The following is an 18,744-nucleotide window of genomic DNA, read 5'->3' as shown; positions in this document are numbered from 1 at the left end:
ATGGGATCTAAGAAGCATGTGCATGGGAAGCCAGTGAAAACTAAGAGCTGAGGATGTATGTACCCTGTAGGGAAACACTGAGAATAACCTGAGTTGTATATATAGTATTTCACTTAAAGCTGCAAGGAGGTACCTCCATCCACTACCTCAGACCTCTATCCTGAAAACTAGTTCTTTTCTGTCAGGAGTTGGATCTTGTACTCTCAGGCTACAAAGAAGTTTAAGCATCACAAATTTTTTTCATCCAAGTTTTAGGCCTTTGCAAGTTGGAGTGTCGACTCAACATGGCTCAGAAATCAGAGTAATTTTCGGACTTCAAAATTTCAGAGAGTTCCCTCTTGGAATAAATTGTATCCCTATGAACCTCACTAAATTAAACTATGATAAACAGAGTGCAGAAGATATAGCTGTACATGGACTATTATTTTGCTGAGCTACACACAGTTTCAGCATTTGCTGCACTCAAGTGATTTGGCTGTGTTTTGAGTATTTGCTTGGTTATTGAGTGAAATGTCCTTTTTTACAATTTTACAGGTGATTGATAAGGCAGTTAGACGTTCTGGCCTGGTAATGAGATGTTTCACTAAGATGAAATAACGTGGTCTCACAGAAGTAGGCTGAAAAAAGCAGTATTTTTCATCCAGGCGTTTCAATTACATGCTTTGGAAAAGGCCTTCTCTGTGCATGCAAAGGAGCTTTGACAACCAGGTTGCATGGTAATTAATAGTTGTAGTCCAGATCCTTAGAAATGTGTCACTGACCTAAATTTGAAAATAAATATCAAACATTTATTAAATTAGTGTATAGTAAACATCACGATTTCTTCTGTAATTCTTTGCTTTCTAGAAATTATCAATGGATTTTTCAATGGTCTTATGCACTAACTGTGGTAAGATCGTGGTCTGCATTCTTGATGGTTTGTTCTCAGTGCTATTTACAGAGTTAGCCTCTGATCCAACAGCAAGGTGCACTCAGGACACATTTGTCCTGCAGTTACAGTAGCATACGCAAGTTCTTGTAGACTCCAGGTAAGCACGGAAGTAGTCAACAGCGCTCATGCAGCAGCATGGAGCTTCGAGCCTGCCAGCCACAAAATCAGCAAGGCCTGCCTGCGCTGAACTTCATGCTACTACAACAGTGACAACCTGCGCAGGCAAATTTAATGCATCCCTGACATATCCTGCAAGGAAAAGCCTTAAATGTGCCTGGAGCTCCAGGGGTTTCTGTCTCACTAAACATGTCTAAGCTGTAGGGCCTTGGTGTGCTTCTGTGTTTTAGATTAGATTGCTGACCTGGTCATATCCTGATAGCATAAAAGGATAGGGCACAGCTGTCTGCAATGCCTTTCCACCTACATCCTTCTATAGCATGGTTTCCTTGGAAGAAAATCCCAATGACTGGGAAGGAAAGAAGTGTCTGGTCTAGAGGATGTCGGGACAGGACAAAAGGATTTAGTGAGAGCACACTTGCCCCACTAGTTTTTAGGAAACCTGCCATTAACAACCCAAGGGCTATGATAGCAGGAAACCATTTTTCATTCTTTCCTATTCTTAATTACTCTAATTAAGGAATTAAAGCCTGAGGAGCCCATGGTTTAGTTGAAAAGAGCTGTAGGTGGACTGACAGCAGCTCTCCAGTGTCCTGCACAGTGGGCACACACCTAGCATGTCTTCCCCATGCTCTGCTTATCCTGCTGTACCCATGGTCTATCAGTCCTTCCTGGATGTTTTCTGCATTGACTGCAAAGGGAAAAAATTTTCACAGCCCAGCTGGTATTTTTCAAACTCCTTTACAATATGTCAGACTCTCCCTCCTTGGCAGTGAAAGAAAAAGGACATGAGAGGCTCATCCAGGAACACAGACTGGACCAGCACTAGATAGGTTACTGTCTTTATCACAGTACTTAACTCCAGGACAGAGCTTGCTTACTTGCTTTATTTGTTTCTTTATTGTCAGGTTATTATTTCCCTAAAATCATAAGCTTGGCTGAGAATCCATGAGATCAGCCTCATGAGACGGAGTCCTCTTTATTTGCTATTTGGATTGTGAAATTTAGTATCTCTGACAAACATTATTTCAGTTAAAAACAGATTCTCAAGGATATCCAATGTTGGTAGACTTCCAATAATATTTTAAGACTACAACATTGTTGGAGAGTAATAACAAACTTGTTGAAGTGGGGTTTTTTATGATGTGCCATAAATATTTCCCGCTAAGTGCTGTGAATAATTCAGACTAAGAGAACGGCAAGTGTTAAAGACCGTGGCACTGCAGTGGTTTAGGCATATGCTTCATTGTACCTTTTGTCTTACTTTAAGCATGAACAGAAGTCCTTCTAGAATATAACCAGGAAAAAGGCATAGCTTTATTACATAAATGCAGTGCCTGGCCAGTCTTTCCTTGTTTTCAATTAATTACCTTTTTGTTTTAATTGTTTGAAGGTAAGCTATTTCTAGTCACTGGGAGTGAGAAGAGTATCAGGTATTCTAAAAAGTCCTGCAGAGCTCTGTCATGAAAATGCCCATTTTGGCAAATTTATCAGAACCACAGTTTCTTCAGAAGAACCACAGTATCCTCAGAGAATAATTGGAGGTCTTCTGTCCTTTAATACAGACCAGTGCTCATATATTTAAACTTGATAATAATTTTTCAGTAAAATGAAGATGCTTAGCATCTTAAGGCTTACTATCAGAGGCAGTCTGCTTTATGACTAAGCATATTTTCCCATAAAAGAGAATATTCTTTATATTTCGATAAATATTCTAAAAAATATATGTAGACAGTCTACGATCAAAAACAGAAAAGCAAAAATTAAAGATGTAAAAAGAAAAAGGTAGTAGCCACATTCAGGTAGTCAGCTTCAACATGAGATATAGTGATCAAAATTAATATAAACCCCATTTCATGCTTGAGATACAAACAAAACCAAAACCCGTATAAACTTGGAGCATATCTGAAAAATAAGAAATTAAGAGACAATAACTCCAAATACATATGGGCTTTAGCCTGCCTAGGAATGATTCACGAAGTTTGGAAAATGGAAAATTCCCCCACAACAGCTTAAAGAGAGTAGGATGGATTGGGATAGGTTTTTATGAACTAAACGAATAGATGCAGAAGTATGATTCTGTTAAAATAAATACATGCTTCTGGCCTCAGTTTCCCTCCCCTCCCTATCGCTACTGATACAAAATCATACTGGCCGTGCTGTGGTCATTATTCTTTGCATCTACTGATTGTAACGAGGATGATGCTCTAAAATAAAAAAGGCTGAAATGCTGGCCAGATTTCATCTCACTGTTTATGCTCCCAACAGTAATTTTATTTTTTTCCCTGAATCCAAGACAGATCAAATTGTATTGATGATTATGACTCAATTTTAAGAAAATTCATTGGCAAGTCTTGTAAAATAGACAGTTACCCTAATGCTTTATTTGCTGCATTTGACATAGTGCAGTGTAAGATTAAAAGGTCCTCTGTACTAGTGTCTTTTCTATTCAAAATATACTTTCAGCTTCATGACTGTGGTTGTTTCTGTATCTGTAGAAGACAAAGTAACTAGAGTGGTCTAGGACATTTTGTTAAAATTTGTCATAAAGTAATAATGTGAAAAGAATTCAAAGAAAAGGGACAGATATGTATTGATTTGTTTTCTATTTTAAAGATGAATGTGTTCTCTGTTGTGCAATCTAGGGTTTCACAGGCTTGTGTGCAGGTTAAGTCCTTGCTAAATCAAAAACTTTATGATGTAACATCTCTAATCATGAGAAACATGTCTTGGAAATGTTTGGGTAAAGGCTGCCTTTTGTAATGGGAAATACTGCTTCACTAACTGCTCCACATTGCATCTGGTACTCATGTGATACTGATCTGATTAAATACATATTTCCTAAATGCTACGTGAAGTTAAATTGCTTCATTACATTGTAAAAGGATATTTCCTATGGTTATCTTTTTAAAGTAGCTCACAAATGCATTAATACACCCTGAAGTGAATAACAAATCTCCAAGTGTTGCTTGCTAGCTGCGTAAGAGAGACTATTCAAAAGCTGTAAAGAAAATAAGCAATTTTAGAACAATGAAACTTAAAATTGCTAAGTACTATAAGGTAAATAGTCACTAAAATTTAGAACAATTATCGTTGTTAGCCCAACCTCTATTCTAATCCTCTCCTGTCTATGTAAAGATGGCAAAATATAATATGAAAATGTTTGAAATATACTGAAAATATTTCTGATCTTTTTAACATTAAAAAGAATCGATTAGTTATTCTATCGCATACAATGCATCCAAAGGGCAAAAACAGAGGGGAAAAAGTAAGGAGAGCAGGGAAAATGAGGCCTTTGTGACCATTCTGAAAACACCAGAGGAAAAGAATGATTTCTATCTCCTTCAACCATTTATATCCTTTCCCAAACCAGATGAATAAATAAATGGATAACAGATTCTCAGAGGCCAGAATGCACACCTGTAATTTTAATTAAAGACTTTTAGAGCCCAATTTTAAAAACACAGGACATGCAAATATGCATGTAACTGTTCCCTTTCTTGCATGTATAGTTCTTATGGGCTGGACTTCAATACCTATACTGATTGTCTGGTTGACTCTACAAAGCCAGCTTTTCCCAGCCTGGCTGCTCACTCAAATGCATTCTAAGTCATGGATACAACACAGGAATTTGAGTGGAGAACTAAATATACATTTTTTCAAAGCAAAATTAAAGGAAAGCATCACACAGAAAACGTGGGCCACTTTCTGACTTTGTCAATACCAACGTTTTCTCAGCTAGCTCTCGTGGGGCACTGAGGTTGCCAAAAGTGTGGATGGCTGAAGTGCATGGGATTTCAACCTCATTGCATCTGTAGTAGTGTTGCCAAAACCTGTTTGGATAGCACCATTATTCTGTGTACTAACATTAGATTTACATTGTGTTGGTTTATATTTTTTAATTGTTATTTTGTGATTGTTTGGTATAGTTTTCTATTAAAATATATTTAAATACTGTTTTGAATACAAAGCCAAACTCTCTGAAGAAAAGAAATACGAGTGTTAGAACTTAATGGTGTTAGGTGCTACCTGGTGCTACACATTAGTTTTTCATAATGCTGTATCATCAGTTGGTCCAAAATACTTAAATGCATGTGCTAGAAAGAGGCCTCTCAAGTGGCACCTGCTTTAGATTTACTATTATCTACAGGGTCCTCAAGGTCCTCCTGGTCTTGATGGAGTGGTTGGCCCACCAGGACAGAAGGGAGAAAAGGTAAGTTAAACGTCTGTCTTGTTCCTACTTCAGTGGAAAATCTTTGTCAGTTCTTAGCTGTAAAAATCATAAATAGTTGTCCCTGTAACACATTGTTGGCTGGCTTCAATATTTTTCAATATTCAATATTTTTTTAATTGGATCCAGCTGCTAATGGCTTATTAGAACACATCTCAGAAGGCATATTTAGAAATCCAGAATTCCCTATTGGGTACAGTCTTATTTTCTGCAGCATGCAATATTCAAAATGCAATATGAGCTACTCTGTTGTGATGCACCAGTAAAAAGCCAGTCGTGACTGGATTCATGCAGGTGAGGCTGCAGGGAGAAAGAACTCCAGCTAGTCTAGACTGACACAGACTGATGGCATATTCCCTGCAGAAAGAACCCACTGTGGCGTGTTTGTATACCAGGGCAACTGGAATTACTTAAGTTTGGATTCTGTAGACCACTGACACATCAAATTTTGTACACATCTGCAGCAGCCCATATTTGTCTTTACTGCTGACTGTTGGCCTCAGCTACAATATCGCACCCCAAGGTGGCAGTTCCAGCCTTCACTCACTGCTTGATGAGACATTTCAGCGTCTTAACCTGGCAGCAAAGGGTTACTTAGTGTTTTGTTGACTTGCTGCACTGGTTGGCTTCATGCATGATCAGATGAGCACTATGGTCAACAAAAGGGGAGGAGTGGGGAACATATAAATGAAAGCAAGGGATCATAGCATCCAGCAGATAGGTTTTCTTCTGTTGCCATAGAACCAAAAACTACATATTGTAAAATTGCCACTCTTTTTAAGTTTCCCCAAATTACTGCATCCATTTCTTTTGCACCCCACTTCAAGGAGGATGTGGAGAAGACAGAGACAGTGCAGCAGAAAGCTGTGCAGATGGCCAGGGGCCTTGAGTACATGACTGATGAGGAGAGGCTGAAGGAGTTCAAACCATTTAATCTGGCAAAAAGGAGACAAAGGCATGGCCAACAGATGTAAAGATACAGTCCTTTAATGAGGGCTGGTGAGTCTGCTTTTGAAATACCAAATCCATTTCGTGCACTCCAGCAAGGATGTGGAGAAGACAGAGACAAAGACTACAGGAAAATTTTGTCCTCTAGTGAGCTTCCACACCACACCTTGTGCACAAGAACTTGAAAGTAGATTCCCAAGTGTACATTGAAAGGTCGCATACTGTAAAGGAAATGAAAAGACAAGTCCTAAATGTCCAGAACATTGAGATTTATTTATTTATTTATTTATTTATTTTTAAAATTGTGAGGGGTTTTTTTCTTTTTTTTTTTTTAAATTCTTCTGGAGACTGAAGGATCTGAGTTGTGATTTCAAAAGCCTGAGGTTGGTAAAACTGCAGCACACATGGGAAATAGCAGCTATCAAGAAAATGCAGTATGTATGTTACAAAGCAAGCATCTGAAACTTGTGTCCATTGTAATCAGTTGTATGTGTTTTCCTAGACATAAAGGAGTCTAGAAATAGAAGGAAGTCTAGCTGAAGTAAATTGAACCTGAATCACATACTATAGGAAGAGACTGATGTGAAAAGGGAAGTAATTGGAAGAAAAACTAAATTTTCAAAAAGGACATAATCCTCAAAAAAAAGGACAAAACCTCAAATGTTTGCCTCACTGAGCCTGTTTTCTGCATGGTGTATATTTGATATATTTAATTAGAAATGAAGCACTACATATTTGCACCTGCCCAATACAATCCCCAGCACCTTGGGATAATAGAATTTTCCCACTTCTACTATTCATTTTGTCTGAAAACCTTGATTTAATCTATATTGCAATATCTATTTTTAATCCTTATTCCTGATAATCCATGGAAGATTACAGAGAGAATCTGCAGGATGCATTGAAAGTGCAGTTTGTTCCTTGGAGTGAAATTTGATGTGGTTTTTTGCTATTACATTTGGAAGAAAACTTTGTTATGGTTTTAATCCTGGTGTTTGCTCTTTTTTTCAGACCTTACTCCAGTAATATTTCTGTTGAATAAGTAAGGACAGAAGCTTGCCAATCTAACAATTAGTTCAGATTCAGTGCAATTTGAAAAAACAATATCTAAGTAAAGTGTATAAAAACAAATCAAATAGCTTGACTGCTGCAGAGGAGCCTTAAAATCATACTGGTCATCGTACCTTGTGTTTCAAATGGTGCCCTGGACAACTTGTATGGGATCAGTTTCTGCTTCTGTTATACCCCATGAGAGGTTTGGCATTTAAATTCAGAAGCATGAGGATATGACCCGCAATGCTTAATTCTGTGTGCTCCAGACCTTTAAAATCTGCAGCAATAATTTAAATACAAGATTGCATCCTATCTGCATACCAGACCAGAGCTACTCATTTGTTATTTCATGTAAAGGACATTATGACATCAAATTAAACAAGAAATCTGTGGGTATTTTAATTAAGCAAAAATGTCATAAATGTATTTTTGTTGCCTGTCTAAATGCTCTTACTGTAAGTAATTAGGATTGGTTTTCTTTTACAGGGTGAACAAGGTCTTCCTGGTTCTGTTGGTCCAAAGGTAAAAAAAAAGTGTCTTTATAGGATAACAGCATCATTCAAGTACAGCACATTACTGAAAAGGGCTGAGAAGTCTAAAAGATTCTTACTGTGAAACCTAATGAAGTCAGCAAACATGGCTTCTCAGTTGGCCAAAGTACTTCTCTTAGAAGTGTGGCCAGGAGGTCAAGGGAGGTGATTCTTCCCTCTACTTGGCTCTTGTGAGACCCCACCTGGAGTACTGCTCTGGGGCCCCCAGCATAAGAAAGACATGGACCTGCTTGAGTGGGTCCAGAGGAGGGTCACGAAGATGATCAGGGGCGTGTCCCTTCTCTGGAAGTGTTCAAGGCCAGGTTGGATGGGGCTTTGAGCAGTCTGGTCTAGTGGAGGGTGTCCCTGCCCATGGCAAGGGAGTAGGAACTAGATGATCTTTGAGGTCCCTTCCAACCCAAACCATTCTATGATTCTGTGATTCTACTTACTTGCATTTACTTATGCATGTTCAGTATACCAATAGACTGATCTTTTATTTTAGGGTGATACTGGAGTCACTGGATCAATAGGTCCCAAAGGAGAAGCTGGTGCTGTTGGGTCTCCTGGGAAACCTGGACCACCAGGACTTCCTGGGCCCCCTGGGCCCCCTGGGCCTCCTGGACCCCCAGGACCAAGCTACAGTTTGGGATTTGAGGTATTTTGCTATTATGGGGTTGTTGTAGCTATGAATCTGCTTCTTTCAGAGGAGGGATGGTGTAATCACCTGTATATTTCACAGCTATTTAAGGCTGAATTGATGACAGATAAAGTCATTTGCTCTGGATTGAAATTTGCCTAGGAGTAGCCTACAATTCCTTTTACATTTGTCCATATAATTGGCCATGCTTATACCATGGAAATCATGGATTTCTTTGGGCAATTTTCATGAAACTATTCGGTAGTAACAGCGTTCAGATGCTATTTTTGGTGGTTATATCATTGCTAATATAAAATACTCAGATACTGTACTACAAGAGAAAACATCTTTAGCACTTTTTTTGTCATGTAAATAATTTAGAGCAAAGATCTAAATATACATAGAGACCTGACACTATTCATTAAAATTGAACTGCAGCTCTCCTTTAAGCTATGACTTTTCCCATGCTGTCATTCTTGAGGCCACCGAATTTAGTTTAGGCATGTGACTTATGTAATGTGTAACTACAGAGACAGATGTTGAACATTTCTGACCTCATGGTCTGTTCTAGTCAGAAGCAAAAAGTTCTACTAAAAAAATAAATAAATTGCAGATGCTACTGTTTCTACTTCCGAAAATAATACCTTCATCAGTTTAAGATATGGCATCTGGCCAGCTCAAGATGAGTTTTACATGTTATTTGAGAACTGGTCATTTAGATGATCTTTTTGGAGCAGAAAGTGGCTTTGCAGTACAGAAAGGCAAAGGGAGCATACTCAGATTCAGGAACTAGAGCTGCTGCATTAACATCTTTGTGAAGAGAGGTTGACAAATTGCCTACATCAATATTCACCTATGAGTCTTCTCCTGTTTTCTTTTTCCATACATTTTTCATTTCTAATTTAGCTGTTTGCCTGAGGAAAGTCTTTCCAGAGTTTTCAGGTTTTTATGTCATGGGATATAATACAAGTTTGCATAGAAGGTGAGGGCAGTTTCATCAGAGCAGTAAGCAAAGTTTGATGAAAACTACTGACCATCTGTAGAACTGCTGCAGTAAAGTGGTGGTATTTAAAAGATACCAGAATCCTAGTATCTACAGTACCCCTTTTGTATTTCTCTGTTCTTTACTGTAGATGATACACTTTGAGTACTCCAAGTACAGAGGTGACCACTAACGCTTGTTTAGAGACATATTCTGATTTCTGATTTCTGACTAAATAATATTGTACAATATACACTACTGGTTAATAATCTCACCACTGTCAGTGGGTTTCAGTGGACGAAAAAAATCTCCAGCAGTTCACAAATTTTTAATTGCCAGCACTGCAATTGTTAGCAAGGAACAGCATAAAGTCTTAAGTGTACAAACACTCCATTGCATTAACTTAGGCACACTAGAAAAGCTGGTACAGAGTCTCCCCTGAATAAATATGTACTTGTCTCAGAATGAGATAAGGGCTACTGGTAAGCCACATCTTTGTTCTAGGCCTGGTCTGAGTTTTAGACAAGGATGATGGCTTCTCTGACTTACAGTCATCTTCTGTGACCCTTGAGGATCCAGGGTTAAGAGATTCTCCAATCTTCCCCATTCACACTATTTGAGTAGAAGCCAACTTTGCCTCATTACGCCACCAAAGAGTTCCCCTGCAGGTAGGTACTTAGGACCAAACACTTCCACTCCTGATACCTAAGTCTCAGAGGAGCAAAGTTAGCCGATGAGCAGGAGAGAGTGAAAATTGGAAGTCTCCACTTTTATGGACACAAGCACAGAAGGATCCCTGTTCTAACTGCAGCAACAATATCTTGACTGGCTTAATCTTGAACCTCATTTAGTCCGAACAGAATTGGCATAATTGTCATTTCCCTGAGAGGAATACTACTGTTAACAAACTTGCTAGTTCTAGCTGATCTTTTGGATGCCCACCCCTGCCATCTGTTAAGGCAGCACCGTGGCCTGCTAGATTGTTAGGGCAACACTACCTTTTGGTTGGCAGTCTGTTTATTGCTGTAAGGCTGTTTCTGCAAAACATTCCTGTTAGCACGTGTTAGCATCTGTGATCAGCTATGTGCAAAAACCAAATGGCATGGGGTTTGCTGGCACTTACGCTTGCCAAAAGAACAGTTTGAGCTGCAGAAGGTACCTGGTAAACCCATTAAAAACATGCAGATGTCAAAAGCGATGCTGTGTTATATAAACCAGGCATCAAGCACTCTTAAAGGGAAAAATATATTGGCACAGTGGAGACAAGGGAAAGAAGGACCCAGAAACACAGCTTGTGTTTTCACCCTAAGTAGCGAGTGTTTGCTTAAACAAGCCAAACAGAATATCAGCATATTTTCTGTTGATATTTGATGCACTGATACCTGATAGAGGAGCAAAATGAAAGCCTGAGTAACATTCAGTCTCAGGTGAAGTTGCATGAAAGGACTTCAGCCAGCCTGATGACTCTATGACACCCACCTTGGTCCCCAAAAGGAAAGACCTGATTCCAGCTGTGCACTCCTTCTGCTTCATGGAGTTGGTGGAAAAGGGCAAAAGAACAAGATTTCTCTTTTCACTGGAGTCAGATCAGTTGATGTTTTCCATAACTTCAGCATTAGGCTGTCATTCCATAGCAGCTTAAGCTGATTTAATTGGTCTTCCACCTTTTCCTTTACACCATCTCCAGACTGCATCAGACCTATGGTAATCTGAGCCATTTCAAGTCACTAACCAGCAGAAAGCTAAGCAGGCAAGGAGTATGGGTCCTCTAAATATGATAAGCTGATACAAGGGCTCGTTGTCACTAAGAGGTGGAGATTCTGCTTTGCTCCTGCTCCTTCTCCCATCTGCAGCCATTCCTGGCACATGCCTGCCCTTCACATGTACTAACATCCAGTGTTCCATCAATCCTTCCACAAGGCAATTTAATTTACTAACATTTTAGAGAACCATCCCACTCCCCAAAAGTAACATATTTTCTGCCATTTTAGTGATTTAAAGTGGCTTACAGGAAAGGGAGAGGATTCAACACATGGCATTGATGTTGAAAATCAAGGTTGTATGGCTGTGAGCAGGGACGTGGAGTGAAGAAATATCAAGATTTTTCCCTTTTCAGAAAAAGGAAGCAATTAAACCAGCGCAGCTGCATTTAAAGCTGCAACTAAAAGCAAGTGAACAGTTTCCTGCTGGCATGGTTTATCCAGATGGTTTGAAGCACAGTCTGACACATTCCAGATTAGGCATAAGGCAAGGGATAGGAACATATGGCTGGGATGGTGCTGGGGGTAAAACAGATCATTATGGCAGCCTGCAATTTTATTTCTTTGACTGCTTTGGAACTGGCAGCTCCCAGTTCTGCCATGGATTTGGAATGTTGCAGTCATGATGACAAGAGCTGGAGGGAGGTTGCTACTTTCTGTGTAGTCTTCTTTAAACCCCCTAGAAAATCTCTACAGGAAATATGGATGCTGCTTTCAAGGTCTTCCACTTCATGGAGATTTTTCTGAAGTCAGCAAAGGGCCATGCCAATGGTCAGTGGCCAGAAGCACATGACCTATGAGGAAAGACTCAGGGAACTGAGCTTACTTAGTCTGGAGAAGGCTTAAGGATTTTAGCAGCCTTTTGATACCTAAAGGATGTTATTGAGAAGACACTGCAAATTGTGACCTCTGTCCCTTGTTGTACCATCTAGCACTACGAGGAACAGTTTGTCTTCATCATATTTGCAATTGCTCCTCAAAGACTTGTAAGCAGCTATTAGATCATGCCTTTGTCTCCTTTTTGCCAGACTAAACCATTTGAGCTCCTTTAGCTTCTCCTCACTGGTCATGTACTGAAGGCCTCATCACAGAGTGATGAGCAACAACAATCAAAAATTGAAATAGGGGAGGTTCTGACTGGACATAAGTTAAATATTTTTCACCTTGAAGACAGCCAAGCATTGGAACAGGTGCTTGGAGTGACTGCATAACCTCTGTCTCTGGGGGGTTCCAAGATCTGAGGGGACAAAGCCCTGAGCAACCTGATTTGAATTCAGTGTTGATGCTGCTTTCAACAGGAGGTAGCCTCTGATATCCCTCCCAATGTAATTAATTCTACAATTTTGTGATAGAACATTTTTTTTCTTCTCAACTTCGTTTCAGTAAGCTGTATTTGAGGCAGGAGTTCAACATTCAATGGTGAGAATTAGGAAGGACCTTTATTTTTGAATGACTGTTGCTCTTAAACTGCCCGCGAGTTCTCCCTGTCGTAAATCAGTTATGTAACCCTTACTAGTCATTACAGCATTTCAGTAGCCAGGTGGCAGGTAAATGCTAAACAGAAAAATACTACTACAGCATGCTTAAACATAGCGCATACTTAAAACTGTAATGCTCTCTCACATCTGCCTCTTGCTGTCCAACCTGAAGTGCTGGAGAAATGATGTCAAACTGGCAAGACTGTAAAGACCAGAGTTTCTGTAAGGAAGATCAACATGCCTTTATTGCATTTGAGTGATCTCCAGAACATCATGCATCAGTCAAAAAAATAGCTTAATGAGAAAACATAAAAATATTTGTGTTCAGTATCTTTCCAGTTTTTTACAGGACTCTAGAAAACAGAGCAGTTGGGGCGGGGGGAGACAAATTCTTGAATTCTGTAGCATTTTTTCTCTTCCATTAGGACATGGAAGGATCAGGTAACATTGGCCTGTTAAGTGAATCCAGAATTCCAGGATCAAGAGGGCCAAAGGTAAGTGGATATTTTGGGAGGCTGTTGTTTGTTGGGTTTCTTTTTTTCAAAAACAAGTGTCCTCCTCTTTGCTTTTTGGAAACACATAGCCCCAGTTAGCTATAGATTTGGAGTCACTGCACTGGATTCAGTTGCTCTACAATGACATTACGATAATTGTCCTCCGAAGAATCTGAATGGTATTTCTCTGATACCTGCTCAGCTGATGATTTTTAGATTCTGCTTTGGTATATTTTTTTGGTATATTAAAGGATGAAATAGGGTTTTTTGTATTGCCTAGCTCTCTGTTTCTTGTTTTACCCTAATAGATGCCCTTCTTGCATATGAAGAGGAATTACGTGTACTGAATAAAACTGAAATGTTATAGTTTGACAATCAAATGTGCATAATCTGAAATACCACTCAACCTAAAAAAATGTTCCCAGTAGTATAGAAACAATGTCCCAGAAGAAGGGATGTTTTTACCTCCATCACTGTATTTCAGGACATTTTTTGCTGGCATGGGCTGCTTTGAAAAAACAAGTAGGGAGTACGGGAATGCAATGCATCAGTACTTACCAGATCATTTGGATTTATCTTAATTCTTAGCAATAACATCAAAACTTCAGCCTATGATGCCTTCCCTAAAGCAGGCAATTATCCAGCATTCCTTCTTCCAGAGATGCCTGCATTGTTCTAATTTGGTCTTTTGAAGTCCTGCCCCTGTGCTGACTCCAGAAGAAACATTCAAACATTCAAAGCATAGCTTTTAAAAGAATGACTCTTGTTGCTGAAGTCTGGAGAAAGTGATGATGATGATGATGATGATGATGATGATGATGACCTTGGGTTATGGTAGATGCCAGACTGAATACTAGGCAACAGTGCACTATCACTGCAAATAAGGCAAACCCTGTACTGGAATACATCAGAACGAGCATTGCCAATAGATACAGAGTTGTTTCTAGCCCTTACTCAGGGATAGTGAGGCTGCATTGAAATACTGAATCCACTTTTTTGTACCCCACTTTAAGAAGGATGTGGAGAAGACAGAGACAGTCCAGCAGAAAGCTGTACAGATTGCATGGGGCCTTCAGTACATGACCAGTGAGGAAAGGCTGAAGGAGCTCAAATGGTTTAGTCTGGCAAAAAGGAGACAAAGGCATGATCTAATAGCTGCTTACAAGTCTTTGAGGGGCAATTGCAAATATGATGAAGACAAACTGTTCCGCGTAGTGCTAGATGGTGCAACAAGGGACAGAGGTCACAATTTGCAGCTTGAGAAGTTCAGGTTAAACCTTAGGAGAAACCTCTTCACTAGGAGGTTGGTGCAAAACTGGGGCACTTTGCCCAGGGAGGTTGTGGAAGCTCTGTTCTTGGAAGTTTTCAAGACTTTGCTGGATAGAGTCATGACTGACCTGATCTAGAGCTGGTGACAGTTTTACTTCAAGGGTGTGACTAAATTAGATGGTCTCCAGAGGCCCTGTACAACCCTGTTTCTATGATTCCATGAATCATCAGAAATTAACTGAACACTGGAGACAGGAGCAAGTTTGAGGAACTCTTTACTGTGCTAGTTTAAAGTACTAGTGAGTCACTGAAATTATAGCTGACTCAGCTTAATATCTTAGAGACCTTTGCCTCCTCTTACATCTTTTCCTAGATACTAAAAATACAGTTACAAAAATAAGAATCGAATTCATTAGCTGAAACAAACTAGTGTCCAAAATGAGATGTTCAACACCAGTTCCAAAATTGCCCATTCTGACCTGCCTAAATGACAGCCTTACTCTCAGTTTTGGTTTTATAACAGGCATTGTTTCCAAGTCACTCAGATATAAACACTGAAAAAGTGTCTTATTGCAGCTGAACAAAATTCTGGAATTTTGTTTTCCTGTTACTGCTTAGTCATTCCATAATGTTTGAATCAGTAAAGAAGGCACGCAAGAACTTTCCTATAATCATGAAAATGGTTATACATTCTTACTGGTACTGCATGAAAGCATTATGAGCCACTTAAACACTGTAACAACTCGAGAGGTTCCTGACTCTGTTTGAGTGAAAATAGAGTATCTGCATCTAAGAGGTCTGTAACTCAAAGCAGCTGCTAGGAAATAAATTACATTTATTTGTACTATATTTGTATCTCCTGAATTTTTTATTAATCTTTTATGAGAAAGTAGTGGTTATGTTTTGAAGTAGAAGTATCAAATTTATTTTGACTGTAGGCTCAGTTATCATTTCCAGAGTTTCTATTCTCTTTCTTTCACAGATCAGTGTAAAGTTTTGTTGGTGTTCAATTTATTAGTGTCTTCTCTTCATATTCCAGATGAAGACAACTCAATCACTGTGTTGAATTCTTTTTTTTTCCATTCAACTTTCTAAAATGATCAATAATGAACTGTTGTAAATTTTACCATGAAAGAGTCATAATTGTACTTTACAATGGATGTTACCATATAGAGACAAAAGAGGAATTTGCATCCCCAAAGGTTTCTTTCAAGCTACTTTTAAACCTAGCAAGACAATGCCATCTTGCCTCTAAACTGGTAACTTATCTTAATTTTAGCCAAAGAGGCAAATTAAAAAAAAATTGTAAGCAATCCCTTGCAACAAATGCACTTGGACAACTTTATTTCTAATATTTTCTAAAAATATGTATAGCATGCAGTGACAAGATTAAAGTTGTCTTTATAAGAAAAAAAATCCTTTGATCTTTGCATCTTTTGCATAGAGCAAGGCAGTATTTATTAGAACAACAAATCTAAAACAATACTTATATTTTATTACTCTCTACTGGTCTCCAACATTGTTTTTGTAAGAGTTGTAGTTGTGAATTAGGTTTTTTTATGAGAAAATTTATTATGAAATGCTACATGAATTTACCAGTAAATTCAGTGTACTTTTATAGGGTTCTGCAGGAAGACATGGACAGCGTGGGCCATTAGGACCAAAGGTATCCTATGTAACAAGGAGCACTTGAAAGCTAACCTATTTTGCTTTGGCATATATTTTTATTTCTATATTCCCAGCATTTGCCTTACCAAACCAGCTTTTTTTTAGCATTCATATACTGACTAATTATGGAACAAATTTTGCTCCGTTTTACACTGGGTATCCACCCAGAATGTGTATTAATAGAATTATTTCACATCCACACCAGAATAGTGAATAAATACCAGCTGGGCCGTTACATTCCAAGGCACTTGGTGTGACACGGCATTTTTGTTTAATTTTTTTAGGATATTTGGCAGTTTCTCTTTGTCGCTTCTTTATACATCATTCTGATTTCCAAGAGCTTACATGTATGTTATTGAAAGAGAAACTTACAGGTGGAGACCTGGAATGATCCCAGAAAGTGATAGGAAAACGTTCTGGAAGGTGCTGGGGGAAGAAAGGAGATGTCATGCCTACTTTGCCTTGGGTTTGATTTGAGCTCAGGAGTGACTGACTTTTTCTACTTTGATGCTACTATTGGTTAAGTAGCACATGAGGAAAAAAATGGAGAGATGAAAAACCAGGAAAAAAAAGAGCAGATTTGCAGCATGGGGCCTTAGATAAGAGGCTTTTTCTATTCCTATGTAAAGCTTGAAAACCACTCAGGTTAATAGTACAGCCTGAGAACACCTTTTCAGCACCTTAAATGTGGAGTCAGAGAAATTCCAAGTCTTCATTGCCCTGGGAAGTGGCAGCAACTCTGAGGGAGCAGGAAATGTAAAACAATAGGTGAGGGGCCCATCCTCTCTTCCTAAGATTTATATCTGGACACACACAGCACAGGTCACTGACTACCCAGAAAGCACATTGCCAGCAATAACTGCACACAATCTGTTTCGTGGAACAACAGTAATCAAAGATCTGGCCAGTCCCCTATGTCTAGAGTTTATAGAGCTCAGCTTATAGGGCTGAAAAAAGTCTCTGCCTTGTATACTAATCCTGTTAATGCTGGAAGACATTACTTATGAGTGAAAAAAACCCCAAGTATTCGCACAGCACGTGTTAGTGAATGATACTGCAAAGGACTGGCTAGAATAGACATGCTCTCACATGATGCTGCTCTATGGACACTATTAGGGGCCAAGTCTCCATGCTGAAAATAGTTATTCTCTGCCCTTAACTAGAAATTTCGTTTCTGAAATATTGTGGAAATACTGTTTCACAAAGACTTCAGAAATGGAGGTAGCATGATTCCTAGGATTTAGGAACTGGACTGGGACTGAAAAGATAGTCATAAACCTTGGCTAAGAGACTTCACCACCACCTACACTAAGATTTTAGTTGTTTAATCTTGAGTCATTCATCCCCAAGATCATGGAGACACAGAAAGGACCATACTATTGCCTGACATGGTACAAAATCGGGCACACTACAGCAAAACTAATATGAAGTGATTATAATACACTATCATTCTCATGGGGATTAATTTTACACCCACTTTTCATGGTTATAAATGACTTCACTCGGCAACAGTGGCAAAATACAACAACCACTATCTTCCAAAAACCAAGAGCTAACACATCATGAGTTTAAGGTATAGTTACGTTTCATACATTCTTCATCCTTCCAATACCCCAGACTAGTAAAGCTGCCAGAGAAGACCTGCTGTGATTAAAGTTTTGTCTCTTTCATAGCAAGTAAGTATAGATCCAAATTCCTCTTTCACTTTTTTTATTATGAAAAACTCTTTTCATTAAAAAACAGTCTACAGTCTTCATGCATTCATGAATATAAGCACTCCTAAAAGACAGCAAACATAAACATAACATTTGAGGCAATGGCTGTAGTTCCTTGCTGATTTATTCCTGTTTATATTCTCTCTCTCAAATGAAAAACTAAATTGCATGTTCTCTGTCTGTAATGAAATCAAGGAATCATGTCTACTCAGAGCTAGAGTACTGCAGAATCAGTCCTAAAGGTGGAACAGTGACACTGCTTGTGTATGACGCAGTGGCTGGGTGGACGGGGAAAGCAGTGGTGTGGGGGAGGCCAAGTTAACGGTATTGAAGGAAGATGGTGGGTCATTTGTGGAGGTACAAGGTCATTGTGGCATTGGTAGATCTGGGGAATGTTACCATGTGCTGATTTCAGACACCAAAACGAAGGTTCAGGCATGTGGCTTGCTAGACGCTCAGCAAAAATAATGTGTGGTGACCAGAAACACTAAGATGTGGGTGACAACTGGGAGGTTAAACCCCCAGAACCAGTTCACAAATGTATGCTCAGCATCACTTTACCAAAAATATGTCCTACTTTCGCTAATCCTTTTACTCTATTCAGTCCCTTTGTTTATGAGGAAAGTAACATACACGTTTAAAATCCTTGTAATTACTGTTCACTTTGATATTTGAGCCCTACAGTGTCTCCATTTCAGGGAGAAAGAGGCAACATTGGTCCACCAGGTTCAAAGGTGGGAAATTCATTCAACTTGATCTAAAACCTCAGGTTTTTTTCCTCTTAGTTTCCTTTCTTCTCTTAATGCACTCAGGGAGTAATGAACATTTCTTGCTCTGTCAGCATATTAAAGCCTAGGGAGGCTTCTCTGGAAAAAAAAGAACCCTTTCTCAGTTGAACTGTGATTATCAGGAGCCACTGTAACCTGTT

At 39.0% G+C, this 18,744-nt stretch overlaps 1 protein-coding gene across 1 annotated transcript in view; it reads left to right on the top strand.

The window, feature by feature from the left end:
* Positions 1 to 18,744, top strand: part of COL15A1 (collagen type XV alpha 1 chain) — a 169,292-nt gene that overhangs the window by 97,450 nt on the left and 53,098 nt on the right. The window contains 5 exon segments of the mRNA XM_075745229.1: positions 5,199 to 5,261; positions 7,767 to 7,802; positions 8,316 to 8,468; positions 13,096 to 13,164; positions 16,055 to 16,099. Coding sequence (XP_075601344.1) covers positions 5,199 to 5,261; positions 7,767 to 7,802; positions 8,316 to 8,468; positions 13,096 to 13,164; positions 16,055 to 16,099 — 366 coding nt within the window.

Source organism: Balearica regulorum, chromosome 2 (assembly GCF_011004875.1).
Source record: "Balearica regulorum gibbericeps isolate bBalReg1 chromosome 2, bBalReg1.pri, whole genome shotgun sequence".
Lineage (NCBI taxonomy): Eukaryota > Metazoa > Chordata > Aves > Gruiformes > Gruidae > Balearica > Balearica regulorum.
Note: the sequence above shows the minus strand (reverse complement) of the source record. Positions and strands in the feature narration are given on the sequence as shown.